Source organism: Oenanthe melanoleuca, chromosome 19 (genome assembly GCF_029582105.1).
Source record: "Oenanthe melanoleuca isolate GR-GAL-2019-014 chromosome 19, OMel1.0, whole genome shotgun sequence".
Taxonomy (NCBI): Eukaryota; Metazoa; Chordata; class Aves; order Passeriformes; family Muscicapidae; genus Oenanthe; species Oenanthe melanoleuca.
Window position 1 is genome coordinate 7,475,347 of NC_079352.1, and position 22,829 is coordinate 7,498,175.

General features: G+C 43.0%; 1 protein-coding gene and 1 long non-coding RNA gene across 2 annotated transcripts; one reads left to right on the forward strand and one right to left on the reverse strand.

The window, feature by feature from the left end:
* Window positions 1–1,295: 1,295 nt before the first annotated feature.
* Window positions 1,296–9,048, reverse strand: RFC2 (replication factor C subunit 2). Its single transcript, XM_056506845.1, has 11 exons — window positions 8,856–9,048; window positions 7,745–7,814; window positions 6,879–6,920; window positions 6,378–6,484; window positions 5,168–5,269; window positions 4,369–4,469; window positions 3,535–3,692; window positions 3,113–3,178; window positions 2,591–2,671; window positions 2,151–2,264; window positions 1,296–1,504 (listed from the first exon to the last, which is right to left on the reverse strand). The coding sequence occupies exons 1-11, from the start codon at window positions 8,972–8,974 to the stop codon at window positions 1,394–1,396; spliced, it is 1,071 nt and encodes a 356-aa protein (XP_056362820.1). The 5' UTR covers window positions 8,975–9,048; the 3' UTR covers window positions 1,296–1,393.
* A 2,164-nt stretch (window positions 9,049–11,212) lies between these two features.
* On the forward strand, window positions 11,213–21,906 carry LOC130260885 (uncharacterized). Its single transcript, XR_008841863.1, has 4 exons — window positions 11,213–12,611; window positions 14,123–14,385; window positions 14,876–15,016; window positions 19,500–21,906. It is a non-coding gene; the product is annotated as an uncharacterized LOC130260885 (long non-coding RNA).
* The last annotated feature ends 923 nt before the right edge of the window (window positions 21,907–22,829 follow it).

Sequence of the window (22,829 nt, forward strand, 5' to 3'; positions counted from 1 at the left end):
TCCAGCTGGAGACCTCCCAGAAAGTTCTAGGCATTAGGTCACTGCATGGTCAGAACATGAAAACACAAGATTTACTGCTCTTCTCACTAAGCAGGGAGGCAGATTACACCAGTTAGATTTTCTGGCTACAAGGTTCCTCCATTGCCAAAGTCGGAGTTTGAAAGTTGTGGAGCCAAAGCAGGCAGGGCAGAACTGGATGTGGAGAATCTTCCCTTCACTTCTTGGGGTCTGAGCAAATCCCCCTTTGCAGCTCTCCAGTGCAGTCAGCTGCAGTGAGGGGTAAATCCTCACCTTTGTAAAGCTTCTGGAGCACTTCTCAGCCAGTCATCTCATTACACTGGAAGGTATCCAGGGACTCAGAACTCTCATCACTGTTTGCCATTAGTCTTGCTCTGAACAACCTCACAGTTTTTCTTTGCAATGAGTGATATGGATGTGTGTGTTCACTGACACTGTCCTTTCAGGACTGGCTTTAGGTGTGCAAGGATTTCTGAGTCTCAGCCAGAATTGCTAAACACTGTTTGTTTGAACCTTTTGACTTACATCTCCCCTGGGTTCACCTCTCTCTCTTCACATTAGGTAGGCAGTCAGGTGAGAAAGTCACTTCCTGTTTTCAATTTAAGAAGCTTTAGAAAAGTAGTTCTGGCTGGTGCACCTCTGAAAATGGAGCTGGGCAGTCTGTGCTGAGTGCTGGAAAGCAGCAGCTCTGCACTCAGAGGGGGAACAAATGCCTTGGGAGAGCAGGAGGTGGTGGCGGCCTCTGGGATCAATACTAGTCCTCTCCTTAGGAAAAGTGAGTGTGATTATGTCCCTGCAGAGCTGGAAAGGATTAGCCCAGAAGAGAGTCTGCTCCAAACTGGAGCTGTGAAATGCAGCTGCTGAATGTAGTTGAGAAGAAACCCTCTGAAATCAGGCAGGAACAGGAACCATGACCCTCCCTGCTCCTCACCCTTCCACTGGCACCATCGCTGTGGGCAGGCACATCCCACAGGGTAAGGACTGGCCTTGAGTCATCCAAATACACTGTTTGCTGGTTTATCAAACATCATAACTGCTCTTCCTTCCCCATTCAGCAATGAACACATTTAATGAGAAAGCAAAGACAGAGCAGACTGGCTGGGATGTGCAATCAAAGGAAAATTAACCTTACTTAAAATTTTAGGGACAAAAGCTGTGATGCTGTGTCTGTAGAGAACAGAGACATAAGCAGTTTTGCTGAGTGCACTGGACAGACCTTAATTGCTCCGGGCTGTCACAGTCCTATCCTGGTTATAAAACACATACAATTTCATGGGTTAAAGTAAATTTTAGAGCTTTATTGGTCTAAATAAAAAATATATGAAACATTTTTGCAATAAAACCTGGTTTCCTCCCAGCAGGCTGGAGGAGGGGCCTAACTGGCTGCAGGGGCTGCAGTCTTCTGGCACAGCCGGGCCAGCAGCCCAGCCATTTGTAACAGGGAGTTCACACCTTCTGCAATCTTCATGTGAGTGTACCCAATCTCCTGGTGACAGAGACATTGTCAAGGCTCCTGTTTACTCCCCCAGTTTATATTTTACTAATGACTAAACAGAACACATCCCTTACTGCTCAAAGACCAGCTTTGAGTCACTCGTACTTCAGGGAATGTATCCACTCCTATAAACCAACTAAAATGCCTTTTGTTTTTAAAATCAAAGCCTGTATTCCCCCACTTCCTTTATAAGAAGCAAGGTGCCTGCATATGAGGACAGCTTTCAAATATGAGGAGTGATTCCATATCACCAGCTTACTGTTTGTCAACTCTCTGTTAATTTAATTTAATATTTTACTATTTATTGAACTAGAATCAAGCATGCACTTGAAAAACATTTTCAAGGAGTTGAGGCTTTGATATAACTAATAAATTAAACATTACATTTGCTATTAATTTTAGCTGATCACTTAAGTGACTTCTGGCACTTCTGTGGGTGTTCAGATGCTAAACTTCAGTGACTTTTCACTGACAAACTGATGATGCAGTGGGAAAGAAAGCAGCAATGAGTCAAGAAGCACTTTCTTTGTGCTAATATACAACAAATTTTAAATGGAAACCCCTCAAGCTGCCCCTGATCACATTCTCTTCTTAAAAAGGCCCAGAAGGTCCCATCAGGAGCTGAGTTAGTACTAACCTTGATAAATTCCAGTTTCAGGTACTCTGGCATTTGAAAGGTCTTACACACACGGAAGATATTGCCAATGACATCTTCTGGAGAGTATCCAAGGCGCCACAGGTGGGCAAGAATCTGTGCAGGCACAGATAATCCCCCATTTATTCACAAAGTGAGTCCAAGATATTCACTTTTGGAACAGCTGTATATAATTACTAAAATTGCACTTATCAGCTGATTTAACCTCAAGCATCTAGGAATTGATTTCACTACAACCTTCTTTTTTGCTTGTTGAGTTATCTCAACAAACTCCTGGCCAAAAGAATTTAGTTTATCAACTCATCTACATGGTATTGCCTCTATCTTAAAAAACAACACACATTGTGAATTCCTCAAAGCAAACAAAAGTTTTTGCAGAGAAATAATGCCTGACTATACTGACACAAGACATGAAAACCAACCTTGTATGCTTCATCAATATTTGCATTTACACAGTGTTGTATCATTTCCTTCACAAGCAGAGGGTGAGGCTCATCACATACCTGTATCCAAGAGAAATATTACACTTAAAGTATCAGAAGACTTTGCATTAAACTTCTGTTATTGTCACCAAGATTCTATGGAGTGGAATCAGAAATATTCCATAATATAGACTAAATTTTAAGCAATCTGACTTTTCAGGTAGTCTGTCATGGCAGACTCAACAGCATGAAATGAGAACACCCAAGTAATAGATTCCCAAGTTATCACTGAAATTTCACAGCAGTTATTGGATTTGTGGGCTTTGAGAGAGCTGCAAAACTCTCAGATGTGCCATCAGGGATGTCTTTTCACAAGGCACATGGGCTACTTAAAGTCTGATGCTGTAACTGCTACATTCACAGGGCTGTGTACAAACAAGCAAAAAGGGTTATGTGTCCAATGGAGTCTCACACAGCCAGAGGGCTAAACTTCTGGCAAAACTGTTTTTAGCTGTTACTGACCTTAAAGACATTTTCACTGTTTATAAAGCCAAATCCAGAGTATGTGGACTGTAAGTTGTTTAATGCCTGTGAAAGAAAAATAAGACTTTATTTATTTTCTGAAGTGCTCTACTTCTCACTCCCCATCTCAGGATGAAATGTACTTCAGGAAATGATGCCAAATAAGCAGTTTGCCATTAAACAACAGGAAAAAAAATCACAGATTTATGCTGACTATATTTTTTACCACAAATTTGGTATCCACCAGCTCACTTTTAAGGAGCATTTTAAACCCTCACAGAACCAAATAGTTTAGTTGCTCTTGGACTACAAGTCACATCCTCCTTTGCTTTACCTCTCCAGAGAGAAATCCTTGAGAGCTGCAATTCAAAAGTATTTTACTTTACATAGAAGTATGTGTTTTATTGTCTTTCTCATTTTACCTGTCTCATATCACCTTGGGCTGTGAAGATAATGGCTTCTAGTCCATCATCTGTATATGGGACATCCTCTTTCTCAACAATTTTCAGCAGCCTGGCAAGTATTTGTGCATCTGTCAGCTTGGTGTAACGCAGCACTGCACACCGAGACTGAATAGGTTCTGGGGACAGAGATGTGTAATTAGCTTCTCTCTCTTTTTCTCAAAAAACATCACAACCAAACATATGTATTCATTTCAGTTTCCAGCAATTCTTATGTCTTTTAAAGAAAAAGGACATGGAAGCTCCAAGCAGAACACAGCCTCTCCTTAAGCACATACAGCTGTTATAGTCCTTCCCTTGAGCCCAAATGTGCTACTAGAATTTTCCCAGTTATATGAAAATATATACAAAGCTAAGCTTCCTCTGTTCTGGATTTCTGAATATAGATGTTTATCACATTATTTTTTTCACAAGAAGTCTAAACGTCTGCAATGTGTTCACCTATAGGCAAACTTAAGGTTATGATTCAGAAAGGACAGAAAGGGTTCAATACCCAGTAAACAGTGCATGAAATATCCTAAACTGCAGCAGAGTTGGATGCAGATTAAGGCCAAAGCATGAGAAACTTGCTTCTGCAGTCACATATGGCACTACCCATCAAAAGTGGTTGCTCAGAGGGTTCCCTGGCTACACAAATAAACTCTTTTATCAGCTGAAGTACAAGTGGCTTGATTTTTCACAAGTACCATGCTTCCTTGCAACAAGCTGGATCAAGGTGTTTCTGGCAGCTGCCTTGGAAGTCAGCCAACAGCATGGAGAACATGACATGGACAGCCAGGAAGCAGCAGCACCCACCTATGATTTTGTCAGAGGCATTGCAGGCCAGTGCAAAGCGTGTTGTTTTGGAATAGATTTCCATGGTTCTTCTCAGTGCTTGCTGTGCTCCATCTGTCATGCTGAGGGGAGACAAGGAGTTAGGACAGATTTTGCTTTCACTCACTCCTAGGTGCAGCCTAAGAACTATTTTCATACAAGTTTCAGAGATTACTAAGCTGTGCTTTGTAATATTCTGGTTTGATAAACTAAGCAGCTTTTCCCAGTGATGTGTACAAAACATCCTGCAATGCAGGGCCTCCAAAACATGCAAAATGACATCCATGACATACAAAATTAAATCATTAATGCTCTGAAGAACACTGCTAACAATATGGGACAGGAGAATGTCCCATTTTCATCCAGAGCCAAACCCTTTTCAAAGAGAAGGAATCACAGAACCACAGAATGGTTTGGGTTGGAAAGGACCTTAAAGCTCATCCACTTCCACTCCCCTGCCATGGACAGGGACACCTTCCACTAGATCAGGCTGCTCCAAGCCCTGTCCAGCCTGGCCTTGAACAGTTCCAGGGATGGGACATCTTTCCAGTAAACTGCTCTGTTTCATATTCACAGCATTCCATATCAATATTTAACATCTCTTTTGAAGCAATGATCTCTTCTTGCTGTGAGTACTCCCACAAGATCACTGTTCAATCCATATGAATTTCCTAGCAAATTAATTTGAGACCTTTGATAGAAACACTCAATTCTGAGCTCTACAGACAGCAGAGATGCAGCACATTTCACACAGTAGTGAGGTCAGGAAAACACAACATACCTGTCTGCCTCATCAAGGATGATTATTTTATGCCGACCTTTTGGAAGTGTGACCTTTTGCTGGGCAAACATTTTGATTTTGTTTCTTACAACATCAATGCCTCTGGAACAATAAATCAATTGATTCATGATAAGTTGGGTGAAAATACAGAATGGATTTTTTTCAGTAGCCACAGCAGCTGAAGTGCTCCTGGTTCTACCCATCTGTTCCTGTCCCTTCAGCTGCTTCAGCACGACTGCTGTGGGACCATGCTTTAAGCCAGACTGTCCAACTGATTCAGATTCAAACACCAACAATCTGTGGTTTTGGGGGTCTTGAAGAAAATAATTTAACAGTAGCAATATAAATATACACAAAGCCAGTGACCTTACTTGCAGTATCACCACAGAATGACTTATTTTTGGCACAAGTGAAGGGTAATAAATAAACAAAGGCAGAAGCATTTAAGATTGCTTTGCCAGGCCTTCCCACAGCTCCATCCACAGCCCCAGCTGTAGCTCAGAAGAGTTTAAGAAAAACAGCTGGATAGACTGAATCATATCAACACAACCCAGACACTTTCCTAGAGAGAGTTCGTTTTACTTTTATTAAGATTTTACTTTTTTATTCTGTTTAGAAAAAGAATGTTGTGATTCTGTAGTTCTTTTATAACTGATACTAACAGAGTAGATAAAGTGCATTGTGCTCAGACAACCCACCAGGCAATGTCAGAATACTTCAGGATGGATCTAAACAGGGAAATATAATCAGACCTTAGTGCCTGATCCTTGGAGTACAGTCAGTGTCCTCTAGACACTAACACCCTGATCCTACATTTTAATCCTCAACTGCCCTTACAGCCCTAATTTCTCTCACTCCAAGCACTGAAGAGTTTGAGTATAAACAACCTGTTCACTTTCCATTCTTAGGATCCTCATTAATGCAGTGGGAAGCTTAACTCTTTCAAATAAATTTGAGAAAAAAGTATCACTATGGATTCTGCTCTCTGCCTGTTTATATTTTCACATATGAAAGCATCTATAAAGTTTATACAACATCAAGAAATAATATGTGTGTTGATGGGAGAACACCAGAAATGGCTTAACTTGCAGGTGGAAAGAATGCACTAAAGTAAGTCTTAGAGGTCTTACTATAGCATTATCAAACTGGCCTGGCTTTAATGGAAACTTGCTTTTTCGTTAAAAGTTTGGTAAGTTTTATTCATTCTCACCTGTCATTTGAGGCATTCAGCTCCAAAACAGCATCCTTTAATGCAGGACCAAGCAGAGCACGAGCCAAACACAGGATACTGGTGGTTTTACCTGTTCCTGGAGGGCCCTAAAAATGTGACAATGCAACAACTGCTGGTAAGTTTAATGTAAGTTTCTAAGCTGTGCTCTCTACAGATCTCCTCAGTCATGGAAAAAGGCTACAACAGAGGAATGCAGAGAAAACATCATCCTGGAAGCTGTGCCTGAGCTCAGGATCCTGCTACTAACAGAGGAGATATGCTGCAGGGAGAAGCACAGGATGTGTTTCAGCAGGCACCTGAGGTAGATTTAAACTTGCTTCCCTGTGTGTTCTGCCAAGAACATTGCTCCAAGACCACACAGCCAACATCTCCCTCACCAGGACACTCAGGCACAAAGCCAATCTGTACTGGGAGGCCATCCTGGCTAGATTTCAAATCCAGAACCAGCACTGAAATACAGCACAACACAGCAATACTCACAGCAATTATAATATTTGGTACATTCCCCTCTTTTGCAAAGACCTAAGAAAGAATGATAAAAAGAAATTATGTAAGAAAACAACGTGAACAAATAGTTTCAATTCTGTTCTATTTTAAGCATCAGAAACAAGCTTCTTTTTTTCCCCCCTCCTATTTTCATTTTTTGAATCTTGCTGCTTTCATATGTTTGGTTTTTTAATTGAACTGTCAGAAATCAGCCCCTAGAATAAGATGGAAATATTTAAAAGCACTTAATGCCACAGGTCTTTAGTACTCTTGCCTTTCTTTTGCACCTGTTTTAATTACATACTTGCTATTATAATTTTTCTGTTAACAAATACTCTGTTCACAGATTAATTTGTCATAGAATTACAGAATCCTGGAATAGTTAGAAGTGGAAGGGACCTTAAAGGTCATCTCATTCCAACCCCCTGCCACGGACAGGGGCACCTTCCACTAGACCAGGTTGCCCCAAACCCCACCCAACATCACCTTGGACACTTTCAGGAAAGAATTGATACGGCAAACATTTCTTTTAAAAAAACAAAAGACAACACATTGTATTTCTTTTTGTTGTTATACAAATTATATTTATTAATTGGAACAGTATTATTGTAACAGCTACAAATTCTCTAAGCTGTATCAAATGGTCAACTTAAACATCCCAATTGATGAAGGCATATTTCCTTACACACTACTCAAATATCATGTAAAACTTGTAATTTTTAAAGTAAATCAGGAAGCTTTCTTCCACATACTCAAGTACAGGTGTAAAAACACAATAATGTTTTCACTAGCTTGTGGATCTATGCAGAAACATGGTTTTTTGAGATAACTTGTAAAAAGATACAGGGACAGCTACAGACCTCCAACCTGCTCACAGTATCTTCATTTCCAACTATTTCAGACAGTTTCATGGGTCTGTATTTTTCTACCCTGTTAAAAAAAAACCCAAAACTAGTAATGCTTTAACAGTACTTTAGAGTGATGGATGAGGAGGAATATGTTAAGAGAGCACAGGACAATGATGGCTGGACATGTCTGCAGTGCAAGTGCTGCAGGGTCTCCACTGCTAAGCACAGCATTCCACAATGATAATCACTGACTCAGAGAACCCCAGAATGGTCTGGCTTGGAAAGGATCTTACAGCTCATCTCACTGCAGCCTCCAGCCATGGGCAGGACACCTTCCACTGGACCAGGCTGCTCCAGGTCCAACCTGGCCTTGAACACTTCCAGGGATGGGGCAGCCACTGCTTCTCTGGGCAACCTGTGCCAGGGCCTCACCACCTTGAAAGGTTTTATTTCCATTGGGATAAAAAAGCAAAAGGAGGCAAAAAAATGCTCAACTCAAGCAGGAATTCGGTGCCTCAGCCTGAGGGGAGAAGCCACCCTGTGTGTTGTCCCATGGTCAACATAATACAGGGCTGACTTTCTGTCAGGAAAACAATGGGATTTTATTCACTATTGACTTCTCAAGTGTTCAAGGACAGGTTGGACGGGGCTTGAAGCAACCTGGGATAGTCGAAGGTGTCCATGGCACGGCAGGAGGCTGGAACGAGATGGCCTTTAAGGCCCCTTCCAACCCAAACCATTCTGATTCTGCGACTGCTGCCTTCCCAGCCCCGGCAACAGACGGGGCAGGTCACAGGGCGCAGGCAGAGTCCCCGATTCCGAGCCAGACTGAGCTGCTGCACCCCGGCGGGCACCCGGGGCCAGCTCTGAACAGGCCGTGGCCGTGTCCAGCCTCTATGGTCCCCTCAGCCGCCACAACCCCGCCTTGGTCCCTCAGCCGCCATGCTCCCTCAGCCGCCACAACCCCGCCTTCCCGCCAACAGCGCCCCGCCCTCACCTCATTGGCTCTGCCGCACATGGTCCCGCCCCCTCCCCGCTCTGCACCAATCACCGTGCGTCCCTGTGCTGGGCGGCCATGGCGGCTCAGGGCGCCCGCGCTCCCTTGCCCGCTCTCCCTGCTCACCAGGGCAGCTCGTAGTGGCCGCTGCCGCCGCCGGGCGCGGCCCCCGCGGGGTCAACGGGTCCCCGCTTCTCGCCAGCCGACGGCCCGGCCTTCTCGTCCTCCGCCACATCCACCTCCATGGCGGCGCAGCTGCTGCTCCTGACCCGCTTCCCCGCCGCCGCCGTGAGGGGAGGGAGGGCCGCGCTGCCGGCCCGCCTCCGGGGCGGGCGGGGGAGGCAGCCGGGGAGTGCTCTGTCCAGCCGGGGTGTGCTCTCTCCGCAGCCGGGGAGTGCTCTCTCCAGCCGGGGAGTGCTCTCTCCGCAGCCGGGGAGTGCTCTCTCCGCAGCCGGGGTGTGCTCTCCGCAGCCGGGGAGTGCTCTCTCCAGCCGGGGTGTTCTCTCTCCAGCCGGGGAGTGCTCTCTCCGCAGCCGGGGAGTGCTCTCTCCGCAGCCGGGGAGTGCTCTCTCCGCAGCCGGGGAGTGCTCTCTCCGCAGCCGGGGAGTGCTCTCTCCGCAGCCGGGGAGTGCTCTCTCCAGCCGGGGTGTGCTCTCTCCGCAGCCGGGGTGTGCTCTCTCCGCAGCCGGGGTGTTCTCTCTCCAGCCGGGGTGTTCTCTCTCCAGCCGGGGAGTGCTCTCTCCGCAGCCGGGGTGTGCTCTCTCCAGCCGGGGAGTGCTCTTTCCAGCCGGGGAGTGCTCTCTCCGGCCGGGGAGTGCTCTTTCCAGCCGGGGAGTGCTCTCTCCGGCCGGGGAGTGCTCTTTCCAGCCGGGGTGTGCTCTCTCCGGCCGGGGTGTGCTCTCTCCAGCCGGGGTGTTCTCTCTCCAGCCGGGGTGTGCTCTCTCCGCAGCCGGGGAGTGCTCTCTCCGCAGCCGGGGAGTGCTCTCTCCAGCCGGCTACCGGGTCCTGTGGCTGCTCCTTGGGGCGGCAGCTCGGCTGTTCGGGCTCGTACTCGTCTGTTTTGTCTCGTACTCGTCTCTTCGGGCTCGCTGGGTTCCCTGCCTTACTGCGTGTTGGGATAACCACAACATGTTTGTTTTCAGGGGTCTAAAACGTTGTTTCTTCTATCTACCTCATCCCTCCCCCCTCCATACAATGAAAACAACAGAAGATTCTGGCTCTGTTTATTGAATACATAAAATATAGAGATTGCCCAGGGAAGCTCTGGCTGCCCTTTTCCTGGGAGTGCTCAGGGGCAGGTTGGATGGGCATGGAGCAATCTTGTCTGCTGGAGAGTGTGCCCACGGCAGAGGGTGGAATGAAACAAGCTTTAAGATCCTTTCCCACCCAAACCATTCTGAGGTTCTGTGATTCTAAATGTTCATTTCCAGATTAAGTAAAGATGGCTCATCCATCTAAGTCAATACTTTTTTTTTGCCTTAATTGATAATTTCGATGAAATGCTATGGTACTAAGCTCAATGTGCCCCTATATGCCACCAGCTCCTGAAAGAGAGCTGGGCTGTTGTATCCATAGCATTAGAATCTGGAAATCAGTACTCATTTTTAACCTCAGTAGTTACTGGGGCCTTGGTACATCTGTCAGTTCTGTTTATGCTCCACATAATTAATGACATTATTGTTAGTTCAGTGCACAGAGCATCTGTCCTTCAATCTGGGCCCTGATTCCTTAGGAAGTGTTTCTAATTTAGGATTTGTGTGAGGCAGGAACTCAGAACTGACCATATTTGCAGCTCAGTGTGAGCAGTGGTGCTCCTCTGAGGGAGTAACTTCTTACTCATGACAACATTTGTATTCCAGTGTTACTGTCAGTGCCTGTTATTGGTATTTTGAGGTTGACATATGAGCATTTACCTTCAGCCTGTAAAACTGATTCTGCCTATGGCCTGACAGTGATGGAGCTTAATGAGTTTCTCCTAAGACTCTAAAACTCTTGAGGGTGAAGTTTCTGTTCTGCCAAGTGCAGTCTCATATCTAGTTTTTATGGTAAGTGCTTTAATCTTGTTTTGCATATGGTTTTTATTTAGATCTGTAGTGGTTCTTAGTGGCTGTAGGATAACTGTTATGTGAGGATAAAATTGGAAGTGTTCTGCACCCTTCACGTGCCGGCTAATTGAGTTAACATCAACAGTGGATTAACTGCCTCCATTGGAGGTAAATAAGATAATTAAATAACAACACAATTATATGGCAAATGAGGGTGAGAGCTGGCTTTCTTTTTTTGTATTCAGACTATATTCCTGTAATACTCAAACACACTCTGTTACTCGTGTCTTTAGATTTAATTTTCTGCAGTGCTCATCAGAACCCAACATGAGACAGTGAAATTCTGTTGGTCATAACAGCCTTCAGTGCAGCACCCTGGATATGCTTTGATTTCTTGCCAAATTAAACAGTAGCTCTGCTCTTAGGAAGTACCAGCTTCTAGATAAGATAGCATTTTCCTGGCTAGCATTAATTCTACCACTCTATGTGTAGAATTGCTGCTGATAAGCACTCAAAGCACAATAAGAAAGGCTAGTGATAAGAATTGTTGCAGAGAGCCTGATGACAGATTTTATGATATGCTTCTGCTATCAGTTGAAATAAATGTGGTTTTGATCATGGTCTCCTAAAGAGGTGCAGCCCCAGCATAAGCAGGAACTTCTCACAGTGGTTTATCAAACACAGAACAAGTATTTATTGAAGGCACAACCATATTGAGAGGGCAGATGGACAGGCAAATGTGAGCTGGAAGTTTTAAAACCCATCATGTCCCAAAATCTGAATTGTTCTTATTGCAGTCCAACAGTTGAGATCACAGGATACATCCAGAGTTAAATGAAGTCCAAGTTCAGTGCTGAAATAGCAGAAATTTTGATGTGTCATCAGCAATGCCTAAATACATGTGTATGCAGATGTCCTGTGTTATCCTGAAAGGAGAAAACTCCTGAATTTAAGATTATTCTTTCAGACCTTTCTCCCTCACACCAAAAGATGTATGGAAAAGCTTACTCAGTACTTGTAATCAGTATGGAGTACAGAGAAAGGCTTTTTGCTGGTTTATTCAGCAATGGGAGTGATCCTCTTCAGTGTATTCAAACAGCATCTATTACCAGCAGTGGAGATCCCCATCAGAGAAATAAATCATGACCTTGTGCTTGGCCCAGCAGCAAGGGAGTCCCAGCTGCAGATTCTTGAGGTGTAGGGAACAGATCTTCTAAAAATCATATGGAAGCTCTTCTCAGACCAGCTCTAGTCAAGGGGCTCAAGCTCCAGTCCCCATGGGGAAACTAAAGCCCAGTATGACATGTTTTGTCAGAGAACTGGGTAAATGCAGAAGTTGTGGTGAAAGATTGCTGCTTTGCATGCTGTGGTTGGTGAAAGTGAGGGTGGCTTGTTTGGAGCTTGAACAACAAATTGAAATTAGTGAAGACACTAAAAGGGAGACAGTAGTTGAAGACAGTGAAAAGCAAGAGCAAGGGTGATGTGAGGGGTAAAACCCAGAAAGCAAGAGAAATAAAGCATGAGAGGAAATTACCTTCAAGCAATTGTTAGCAAAAAGTATTCATCTGAATATTCAGTAAGAAAAAATTCCTTAGATGCAGTGGTTTGGGAGGGGAGAACAATTTTTTATTTGTTATTTTGTTTTGGGGTTAAATCTGTGAGTTCAGCTTACTATTACTGTTAGGGTTAACCCTCATGCATGTTTTCCTGCAGGTCTAGAGGGCCAGGGGCTGAGACCTTAAACTGCAGCATTAAGAGAAGTGCAGAGTTCCTCGGGCTGGCCCCAGTGCCACAGCTGAAGCTCCAGCTGCAGCCTGCTGCTCCTTCACAGCCACAGGTAGGGCACAGAGCACAGACTTGTGGAGTCTGCAGTCCCCCTGCAGCCTGCTCCCTCTCTATGCTCTCCCTTTCACACAGCTGGGCTGGAGAGAGAAGAATGAATTCTCATGCTACCATTTTATGTTGCCACTGAGGAGGAAAGCAGAGAGCAGAGCTAGAACAAATGGTGGGAGTGAAAGTATTGGTGGGGCTATTAGAAGGGAGGCTGGGCTGGTGCTGGTGACATAGGGCATCACTGTATTAGGAGGTTTCCTGGGCCTGACATGGCTGCACCAAGACTGGCAGGGGCCCTGATTCCTGCAGAGCTGCTGTGCTTGAGCTCTAGAGCAAAATGGGATGATGCTGTCAGCATATGCAGGAATTAACTTGTCCTTGGAGCATCACCAGCCCTGTCCATTCATCACTTTTTTATCCATACAGTGACCTTGGGGGTACAGCTGTGCTGAGCTGATTTTATGGGTACCCTTTAAAATTTCCTGCTGAGTGTCATAGCTGAGGTCCCACATTTTCTCTTCACCAGCACGTGGCCATCTCCCTGTTTATTTCCTCATTCACTGACTCATCCTTACTCTGGTGCATCTCCAAGAGCTGCAGAGCAACAGCAGCTCACCAGCACACTCTGGGTAAATTCAACATGACACCTGCTCGCTGTTACCTGGGCACTTTTATTTGCAGCATCTCATTGCTTTTTATATTTTCATTAAGTGCCTTTAAATCTTCTTTTTAATGCTGCCACACAAAATTTTAAGCAGTGTACCACCAACATCTGCAGTTAGGAAATTCATAGTGCTGGAAGTGAGGCAAGGCACAGGTCATGGTGACAGAGCAGCTGGAAAGATCAAGTTCAGCTTACTGGGAGACTCTAAAGTTGCACATATTTACTATTTTTTCTCTATAAGCATCTGAAAACATTTAAAAGAATGGGTTTTAAGTGCTGTTTTAAGCCAGGGAAGCTTTATTATGATTTTTCTGCATGTGTGGAGGCATTTGTCCAGAGCTTTACACTAGGTTAAAAGAAAAAGATGCAGCAGCAGTGACTACCCAGTCCTACTCTCCTGCCCTTTGGATCTTAAAACTGAAAATGTGACTGAAATTTCCTTTATTTCTTTAAGTACATAATAGAAAACAACTGTCCAGCCCAAGTCCAGCCACGTGGTTACAGCTTTAGTCAGTAGAGGGAGTATGGACACCTGGGTTAAAGCCACGCAGTTCACCCATGACATCCAAGAGAATTAATTTTGTCCTAGAATTCCTCTTTTGTCTGCAAAACCAGGTAAATTCTCTACATGTACATTTTTCCTAGATGCCAAAATGCAGCTGTTGATGAAGCTGAAAGTGTAGAGGAGGGGAATGATCTTTGGTGCTTGCCACTCTTTTTTTCTTGTGCAGCCTCCCTGGGAGCACTTGTCTGTTTGCAGCTGGGGCTGGTGTGGAGCATCACCTTTTCTCCCCCGTGTCAGGATCTTATGTCACCATCAGTGACTGTAGCAGGGTTCTGTTTGCCTCCAGGGAGGACACAGCCTTCCCCTTTTCACTCAGGAAGCTGAGAAAGTGACTGTGCATGACTTACAGCCTAACATAGATGTTACAGACAGCATCCTGCAGAGCAAGTACTTGCTGGGGCTCCCTTGTGTAAGGAAGGATCTTAATGAAGAAGGAGGAACCTAATGGCTCTGTGAGCTTTCTGTTCAAGAGTCACCAAGCTGGTGCAGAACCAGAGGAGTGATTTGGAGGCTCTGATGAATGGTACAATCAAAGACTTTGAAAGGGAGGTAGACAATCTGTTTCATCCATTCTTTTACCAGTGTGCCACTCTGTATTTTCAGATGTAATGCTTGGTCTCTGTTTCTCATAAAAATGGGAATGTGGACTGGCTTGATTTATGTTTATCAGAAACTTCAAAAGAAATTTAACAACAAATTTGATATAAAGTGGATTATATTTTCAATGTTACAGTATTGCTTAACTTTTGGGCAGACACCATGTAGCCATGGCACAATACTGCCAGAATGCATCCAGCATTTGTACTTTCTTGTGCTCATTCCTTGCATTAGCAGTCTGGGAACATTCTGCACTGACTGCCCCTAGCTGGTACTGCATGACATTATGCAACTCACTTCAGCTGTATCTAGTCTTAAATGCTGGGCAAAACTTGATCAGAGACCTTGTTTGGCTGAATGCAACTAAATAAATCGTAACATTCATCTGCATTCATTCTGTACATGTCACAGATGGAAAAGCAATAGTGTTGTTTATCAACAGTTCAGGATTTAACAGGCTGTGGAACTCTGGATTCATTCAAGTCTGCAGAGCATGGATTTAGAAGTATCAGAAGGAAGAGCTGCTCTATTCCAAGCCATCCAGTTCCTAAAGCATAAAGGATGAATTTAGCAAAAGATTAAGGTAAGGGTCGAGTCTGGTTTGATTTAAAGTGCTCATGATAGAAAATGTGAGGAAAATCTAACAAAAATAAAAAAAAGAATTATCTTTATATCTCTGTGTGCACATGTGATTTTTTTTTTTTACTCCAAATGTTTGGTGTGTAGATGAGGAATCAAAAACAGGACTTAAGACTACAAGGTTTGTTTTAGGGGCTGCATATCAATTTGGGATTGAAATGATGACTTGGGGCTAGGAAGTCTGGAACCAAATACCAAAACATGCAGTTCACTGAGGAGAAAATGGTTTGTGAACATTTCTTTAATCTGGGAGCATATGAAAGGCCACAGTCCTGTGTTACTGGGTAAAGGTGTATTCTGGTTTATGGGGTCAAGGTCCAGCAAAACCCAGGTGCTCAGGAGCTGGCACTGCACAGGTGGAGTGGGAGGAGCTCCTGTCAGAGGAGCTGTGACAGGACATTCCTGTGTAGGTAAGCCTTTGTTTGTTAGCCTTGCAATCAAGTCTCCCCTTCACCTGGACTAACTCCCTAAATTTAAGGCTGCTTCCCTAAATTAAGCCTTAATTAGGTTCACTATATCCTTCAATTTAAGACATTTGCTGTTTATTATTTCCAGTTATCACAGATGTCTGAGAAATGGGGGAGAGGAGGAAAAGTTTTTCTTTCTTGCATTAGTCACCTGGGCTGTGCCACTTCCAAGTGAAAAACTCCTGTGAGAGCATGTCTTTCAGAGTAAGTGGGACTCATCTGCAGGTTTGAGCACACATTGCATAACCTCCTGGTGTTTAGTCACTTCCCTGAAAATGCCTGATTTCCCTGCAGCCTGGTTGTTCTTTCTGCTGACCTACTGTAAGGTGGTTTCCTCTAGAACATAAACACAACAGGAAAGGGCACTGAATTTTAATATTGGGAGAGCTCCATTGAAGCAGCAGAGTCATTTATCACTTCACTGTTGCATTTAACCCCTGTGTAAGAACCCAGTGAGACAGGTTACCCATCTTCTATCAGTAAATCTTGCTTTAATAGAAATAGAGTTAACCTGATCAATTAAACATTAGCACTTATATCACTTCTTTTGTATTTTTTAACCTGTACTTCCTCAAAGCAGCTTTATCTGTAGTAGGAGGGGAAATCCTTGTATGAGTCTCCTTTGTTCCTTGCACACAGAGCACCTCAGAGTGTTTGGGTTTATAGAAGATGCACTGATGCATCCCTGGTTGTTTGCAGAGCTTTACCCTGCAAGTCACAGGGTAAAAAAAGATTCTGTTGAAACTGGCTTGGAGAAATCAGAAACCATTTTGTACATATGGATTGTTGATTTAATTTAAGGGTGATTTTTTAGGGTTTTTTTGTTGTTTTTAAAATTTCTATCTTCAACAATAAGCTTAGGTGATGCTTGCACTGATAGAGAATTATTTCTTCCTCCTCTCACCCCTATATTATAAAGAGCACTTTCAATATAAATTTACTTTTTATCTAATCAAACCACATGTCATTATTAATCCATATATTTTACTGCTACCCAGGTAAGCCTTGCATATAAAATGATGACATTATTAAAAGAATTTTGCCTGCTGCACCCCAGGCTGCATTTTTCTGCCTCTCCTCATGTGAATGGGGTTTTTTTGTGTTGGTTTTTCCCCTTCCTTTCATTTTGACTGCTCTGCTAGGACTTGTTTCTCATGTGCTCAGCCTTACAGGGGAAGTATTCTGGGCTAAAATTTATTAAGCAGTAATTAAAGCAATGAAAGAGGCATGTTAATGTAAAATACTATATTTATGTAGTTTTCAAGAGAGAACTCTTCTGCATGTGTTGTCTTTTAGAAAGTCTGTCAGAAAGTAACAGGTAGCATCTTTCTTTTCCTTAAGATTCCAGAATTCACAAGAAGCTCAGGCTTCTCAGAAAGTTCTTGTTAGTGTCCTGTGCAAACTAATTCAAGTTCAGAAGCAGTCAGTGCTGATGGAAAGTCTTCTGAGGGGAGGCTCATCCAGTGCTGGGTGTTGGGTTGGAGCTGTGAGGGACTGATGGTTGTTCCTCTGCATGCACCTAGAGATGACAAATAACATCTGCACCTTCACATCATCTTCTCAGGAAAGCAGAGGATTGCAGAGGATTGTTTCCTCTACTGATAATAAGGGTGGTCTGGTATTGGGGGCACAAGGAAATGGAAGAGGGCTGTCTGTCTATGTGGGAAGAGATCTCTTCCCATTAAGGTGTTTATTCTGAGCTCAGGTGTGGTCCTGTTCTGAAGGCACTTGCAAAAACATCTTTTGAATGATGCAATTTTGGGACATGAGTGGAGTGTGGCAAAGTGGGGAGAGGAATTACCCAGAGGACTCAAAGCAAGAGCTTGTGCTAGTGGCTGGGGCATGTACTAAGTGCTCCCAGCTAAACCTTGGAGGGATCCCATCCTGTAATGCATCTTGCTGACTGCACATCTTGCATTCCCCCTCGAAGGCAGTGACTCCCTGCAGGACCCCCTGCAGGACAGCAGCAGAGTTTGTTCCCTCCTGGGTCACCACAGGGACATGCTGGGTGCAGTTTGCCCTTTGTGATCCTCCTTCCTACCACAGCAGGAAGGCTGGAAGGAAAGCAGCTTTCATGCTTCCATCCTGCACCCCTGCCCCTCCTTCCTGATGTCTTGGACTCTTGCCAGCCTGTGACCAACTGTCCCCAAGAAATATTTGCTTCCTGTTTTTTTTTTTTGCTTAGACCTCTAGAGGCCTTGTTTTTCATGAATAAAATATGAGCTGTTCTCCTGGAGCCATGAAGGGAGGAAACCACTGCCAGTGCTTTTCATTGCTGTGGCTGCTGTTGCCTCTGGCCTCACTGACTAGAGCAGGAGAGAGGAAAGGGCTCGAGGGTTCAGTCCAGTGTCTGCTTGCAGTGTGAGCTGTGTGTCTGGAGCCAATACTGAGGAACAGCTGAGTCTGTAATACCCTATTTCAAGCAGTTTGTAGGTAAGGAATTAAAACATTTCAGTTTGAACTGAAATTTTTGATTAGCTTTTTCTCAGAACATGGCTAATTCTTGATTTTCAGTATCTTCCCAGCTTTTTTTTTTCTTATTATTTTATTATTTGTTAAGATGAATATAGAATTGTGCAGCCTCTTGTCATAGCTGACTCCCACCTTGATTTTTCTATCAGTTTCCAGAGTTTTTCAAGATTCTTTTGCATTAGCTTAATTTTTCTTGCAGCTTCTCTTGTCTTGGCACTTTGTTCAGATTTAACAGCCAGGATATGCAAACAATAATTTAAATAATAGCATTTACCCTGTTGGTTACTATGCTTGAGCTCCTACTTTGAAGACTTAATGGATGAAGTGAAGGGATGTCAAATACTACTTTCTTACCCATATGGGTAAATACCAAAAGTATTTACTATGGGTTTTTTTTTTACTGGGTTTAGGAACTATTATCCCCTAAACATCATTTGCTTTGCCCTGGAGATTTCCAGGCTCCAAGCAAAGCTTTTCATGCAGGGGTTTCTTCTGAGTGCTATACTGGTACCAGAGCTGAGATCTGAGACTGATTCCCACACCATTTCTGGATTCTCCTTAATAATTTTCCTAAGACAGTCCCTGAATTCAGTACTCATATCAGCTAAGAACAGGTCAGTTTGATAGATATATTTTCACAAATGTTTCCAAGTCTATTCTGGGATTTAGCTTTCCAGTTCTGCATACATGTTTGTCAGTGACACTTTGATAGAAACTTTACCTGAATGGCTAAAAACCTCTTTCATCCAGGCAGCACATTTACTGGAAGAAAGATGCTACCAATATAAATATGGCAAAAAAACTAAACCAGGAAAGTTTGAAATGCCTTTCCCAAGAAAAGAGAGGTTTGGCCTTAGAATGTCACCTTTATTCCCTATACTGAGCATATTTGACTTCCTCCTTTAATGACTAACACAATTACATTTGTGCAGGGTTTATGCATATTAATAAGCATGTCTGTATGCATGTATTTACAGGTTGGTGCATGCAAAGTATTGTATATGACACTGTATAGTTTGGTTAAATACAAGTTGACCAATAGCTCAGAAAAAGGTCTTAGATTTTGAAGAATATTGCTTTTAATCCCTAAACATGAAATGCAGATTTCTCCACCTCTACAGTGGCTATTTGGTGATTATTTGGTTATTTCATTTACTTCTCTGTTAAATTAAAGTTGTTCAAGACATTTGCTCAGTATTTCAGTTGTTATTAATGTAAAATATGGTTTATTGCTGCACTGGAGGAGGATTCTTAGGCAAGGTGCTTCCCAAGCAATAGGGCTGTATAAACTGTGTGCTCTAAGTCCTCTGTGACTATACTGTTCTTCAGAGACATCCCTTTTTGTCTGATCAGTGAATTCCTATTTTAAAACCTCCTGAAATGCCATGGCATAAGGTGATAAGGGTGCTGAAAGGTCACAAAATGTCACATATTGTCATTAGGGTAAATGTGAGCTGGGCTTGAGCTGTTGCTTTCTCTGCCTTCCAGGTTCATCTGGAGCACAGATGCCACTTGAACTGAGTTCCTTCATTGTAGGAGACCTGTTGGAGTGGAATAGAGAAATGCAGAGCTGCAAACACAATCTTTGTTGGAAAATGCATCTACAGCAGCTGTAAAAATGGGATTGATTGTACAGATTATCAGCCAGAAGCTTCACTGGGCTTAACTGTGAGTGGGTGGTTTGACCTAATACAACCAGAATGCAGCAAAATGCCCCTTAAGAGCTCTCCTTGTTTCAGTGCATTGTAATAATCCCAGCTGTGCTTAGTAAATCTCATCTCAGAATGGAAATATCACTTATAGAAAATAACCTCGGAACACAGCATGTTGTGTGCACACATGCACATCAAGTGAAAGGTGTACAGAGGAAACTGATGCACCTCACCTGGTCTAGATTGTAGGTTATAAATCAGTTTATTAGAACTGGAATTTTATGGAAGTGAATGATTGAAAAGATAGCTGCCAGCAGTAGATTTTATTTCCCCAATACATCAGTCAGTGTAAGTAAGGTATTTGACTTCTTTATGCAGCTGGAAAATGGAGTAGAAGAGTATAATTAGAAAATTCTATGCTGCAGCAAAATGGGTCTTTCTTGAAGAAATGAAGTATTTAGAAACTAAAAGCTTATGCTGTCCCTTAATGATGTCCCACTGCACCTCAAAAAATACAACACTGGGAAAGGCTTGATCCTGATTAGAGAACTGTGCACCTGCAAGGCACAGCACAGCAGTGCACACTTGCTGTGGAGCTGACTTTCCTGGTGTGATTAATCTAATTGATTTCCCAGAGATGGCTCCTGTGGGTGGAGTTAAACTTAGGACTTTTTCTAAATTTGGGCTGTGATTCCTCATTGAACTCAGCAGGCTGGGAGCACAGTGTGCTTGGATGAGTTCCATGGCAATGGGTGACAAAACCACCTCTCTCACTGAGACAAGCCCACAGCCAGCTGTGGGATGTAGCTTGTGGAGCTGGGAAGTGCTTGCAACCTGCTGCTGCAGAGATCAGGCACTTCAGGAGAGCTGGGGGACAGCACATCCATGCTGAGCCCATGGCTTTGGCAGTCTCCAGGCACATTTCCTGTGAAAACAAATGGCAGAATTGCTGTGGGACAGGTCTTGTTTTGTGTTGGGAATTATACCCACCTCCTGCAAACCCACACTGTACAGAAGTATTTCACTTTTTTATCTGCTTCTGGGATATAGGCCTACAAGATTTTTCATACACTTGACACCTCTCAAAACAGCACAGTCCCAAGGCAGCAATGATGGAGTGAATCCAAAAAGGTTCTACTTTCTTTTCATCTGCTGCCCAGATTGACCTGCTTATGTACTTCTAGATCTACCAGGGACACAAACTAGTCTTCAAATATAGCAATATGGGTTTTTTGCAATGTGGGGATAGGGAGAGTGAAACTGCTCAGCAAGTTTGAAGTGCTGTTTACTGGGCTTATCTCTAATATCCTCTTTATGTTCCATGGAAACAACTTCAGGGCTTCAGTCACATCAGCCCTGTGAAGAAGGATCTGCATGAGCTGGGGATTCTAAGTAGGGAAATTGTTAGACTTCAACTCCTTGATTATTGGGACCTGAAAGTCACAGCAGTATGTCATTTGCAAGGCAATTTTCTCTGGAATAGCAATTTGGCTTTGTTTCATGACCTTGATGTCACAAAGTATTAATAATCTCTTAAATCTACCTCACTTGCAAATAAAAAAACCCTAACAAGGTACAATCATTTGTTTGAATTTTGGGTTGGTACTTACAGTCTGCTTAAAAATTGCAGCTTTTGGTGTGATACATAGGTGTGAATGCAGTGGGTTTCTCTGCCAAACTTGCCTGGATACAACAAATAAATGAATTTCAGTCTGTTGGGAGGACAGCTGTTTCCATGACATTTTAAGCCAAATTTCTAAGTATCTTCATCTCTTTTCTTAGCATGCTAAATGGGCACTACATGGCTTAATTCATATTTGTGTTTTGCATACAAAAAAAAAAGGTTTCTCTTAGTTTCTTATTTCCTTTCTTCAATAAACATCTCAGATAGTAACCTACTATTTTTGTTCTGTTAGCACAAACATTCTTAGAAGTATTGCAAAGGATGTGAAATGAAAGGTACAGGTGAATTACTGACTGGAACAGAGAAGATACCTGTTCAGGCAAACCCCCTTTGAGAAGCTCACTGTTACCACAGGCTCAAAGAAAAGAGAAACAAACATTAAATATGATATACAACATAGAATCTGTTCAGAGAAGTTTACTTTTCTTAAAGAGTTGAGTCATCTCATACTTTAAAATTCTAATTAGAATTAACGTTGTTACTGCTGCACTATAACTATGTTAATTACCTTTAATATATTCTGGCATTGAATTCCACAGGATAATTTACTTTAATTTCATTTTCCCACTTGTTAGCTTTATATTTGGGGGTTTTTCACTTATTAACTTTGTATTTATTGTACATTATATTGAGCTGATCTGTCAGTACTTAGGACTGGAGCAGAGAAGCAGCATTAGCTATTTTAATGTGTGCCTTCCATATTCATTCTGATGAGTTGAAAGCACTTTGCAGATCAGGTCAGTATCATTGTTTCCCTTTTGCTGTTGTGAAAGCAGTTGTTGAGATGAAGTTTCCACTTTATAGCAGCAGTAAAACCAAGAAATGGATAAGGATCTAATTCTCATGTGTCACTGTACAGTGCTCTACAGAATGATCCTTACAGGAACATATGTAGTTTATGTAGTGCAATTAATCCAATTAAATTGACAGGAAACTGAAGTGTGTGCAAGCTCCTGGATCTGGGTTACACCACGGTATTTGACAGCCAAAATCCATGTTATAAAAGATTTTCTGTAATAAACATTCTAAGATGAAAATGAACACCTGGCAAAGGATCAAACTTTCTCAACCTTTCTGTTTCAGTAAGGCTGGGATTTCTGGGAGTCAAGGCTGCCCTTTGCTCCTGGCAACCACTGCAGCAACATCCAGTTGGTGAGTGAGGTCATCTGGGGCATCTTGCTGTCACAGGACATAATATTTCTGTATAAAGAAATAATCTCCTTTTCATAAACCTTTTCTTTAAACCTTTTACCATCTCGCTGAGAATTGACAGCAGGGATCAGTGGATGGTTCTCCAGCTCTCCTGGTGGTAGGATAACAGCCTATTCCATCAGCACTGAAACATGATGTCCTGAGGGTTTGGGCTGTGTATTTCTGCTCTGCCCATTACTGTGGTGTTTATATTAGGTCAGACCTGGTCTTTGGTTGAAACCTCTCCTTAATTAAAAAAAGCATAACTTTTTTGGCAGGAAGCAGAGGACA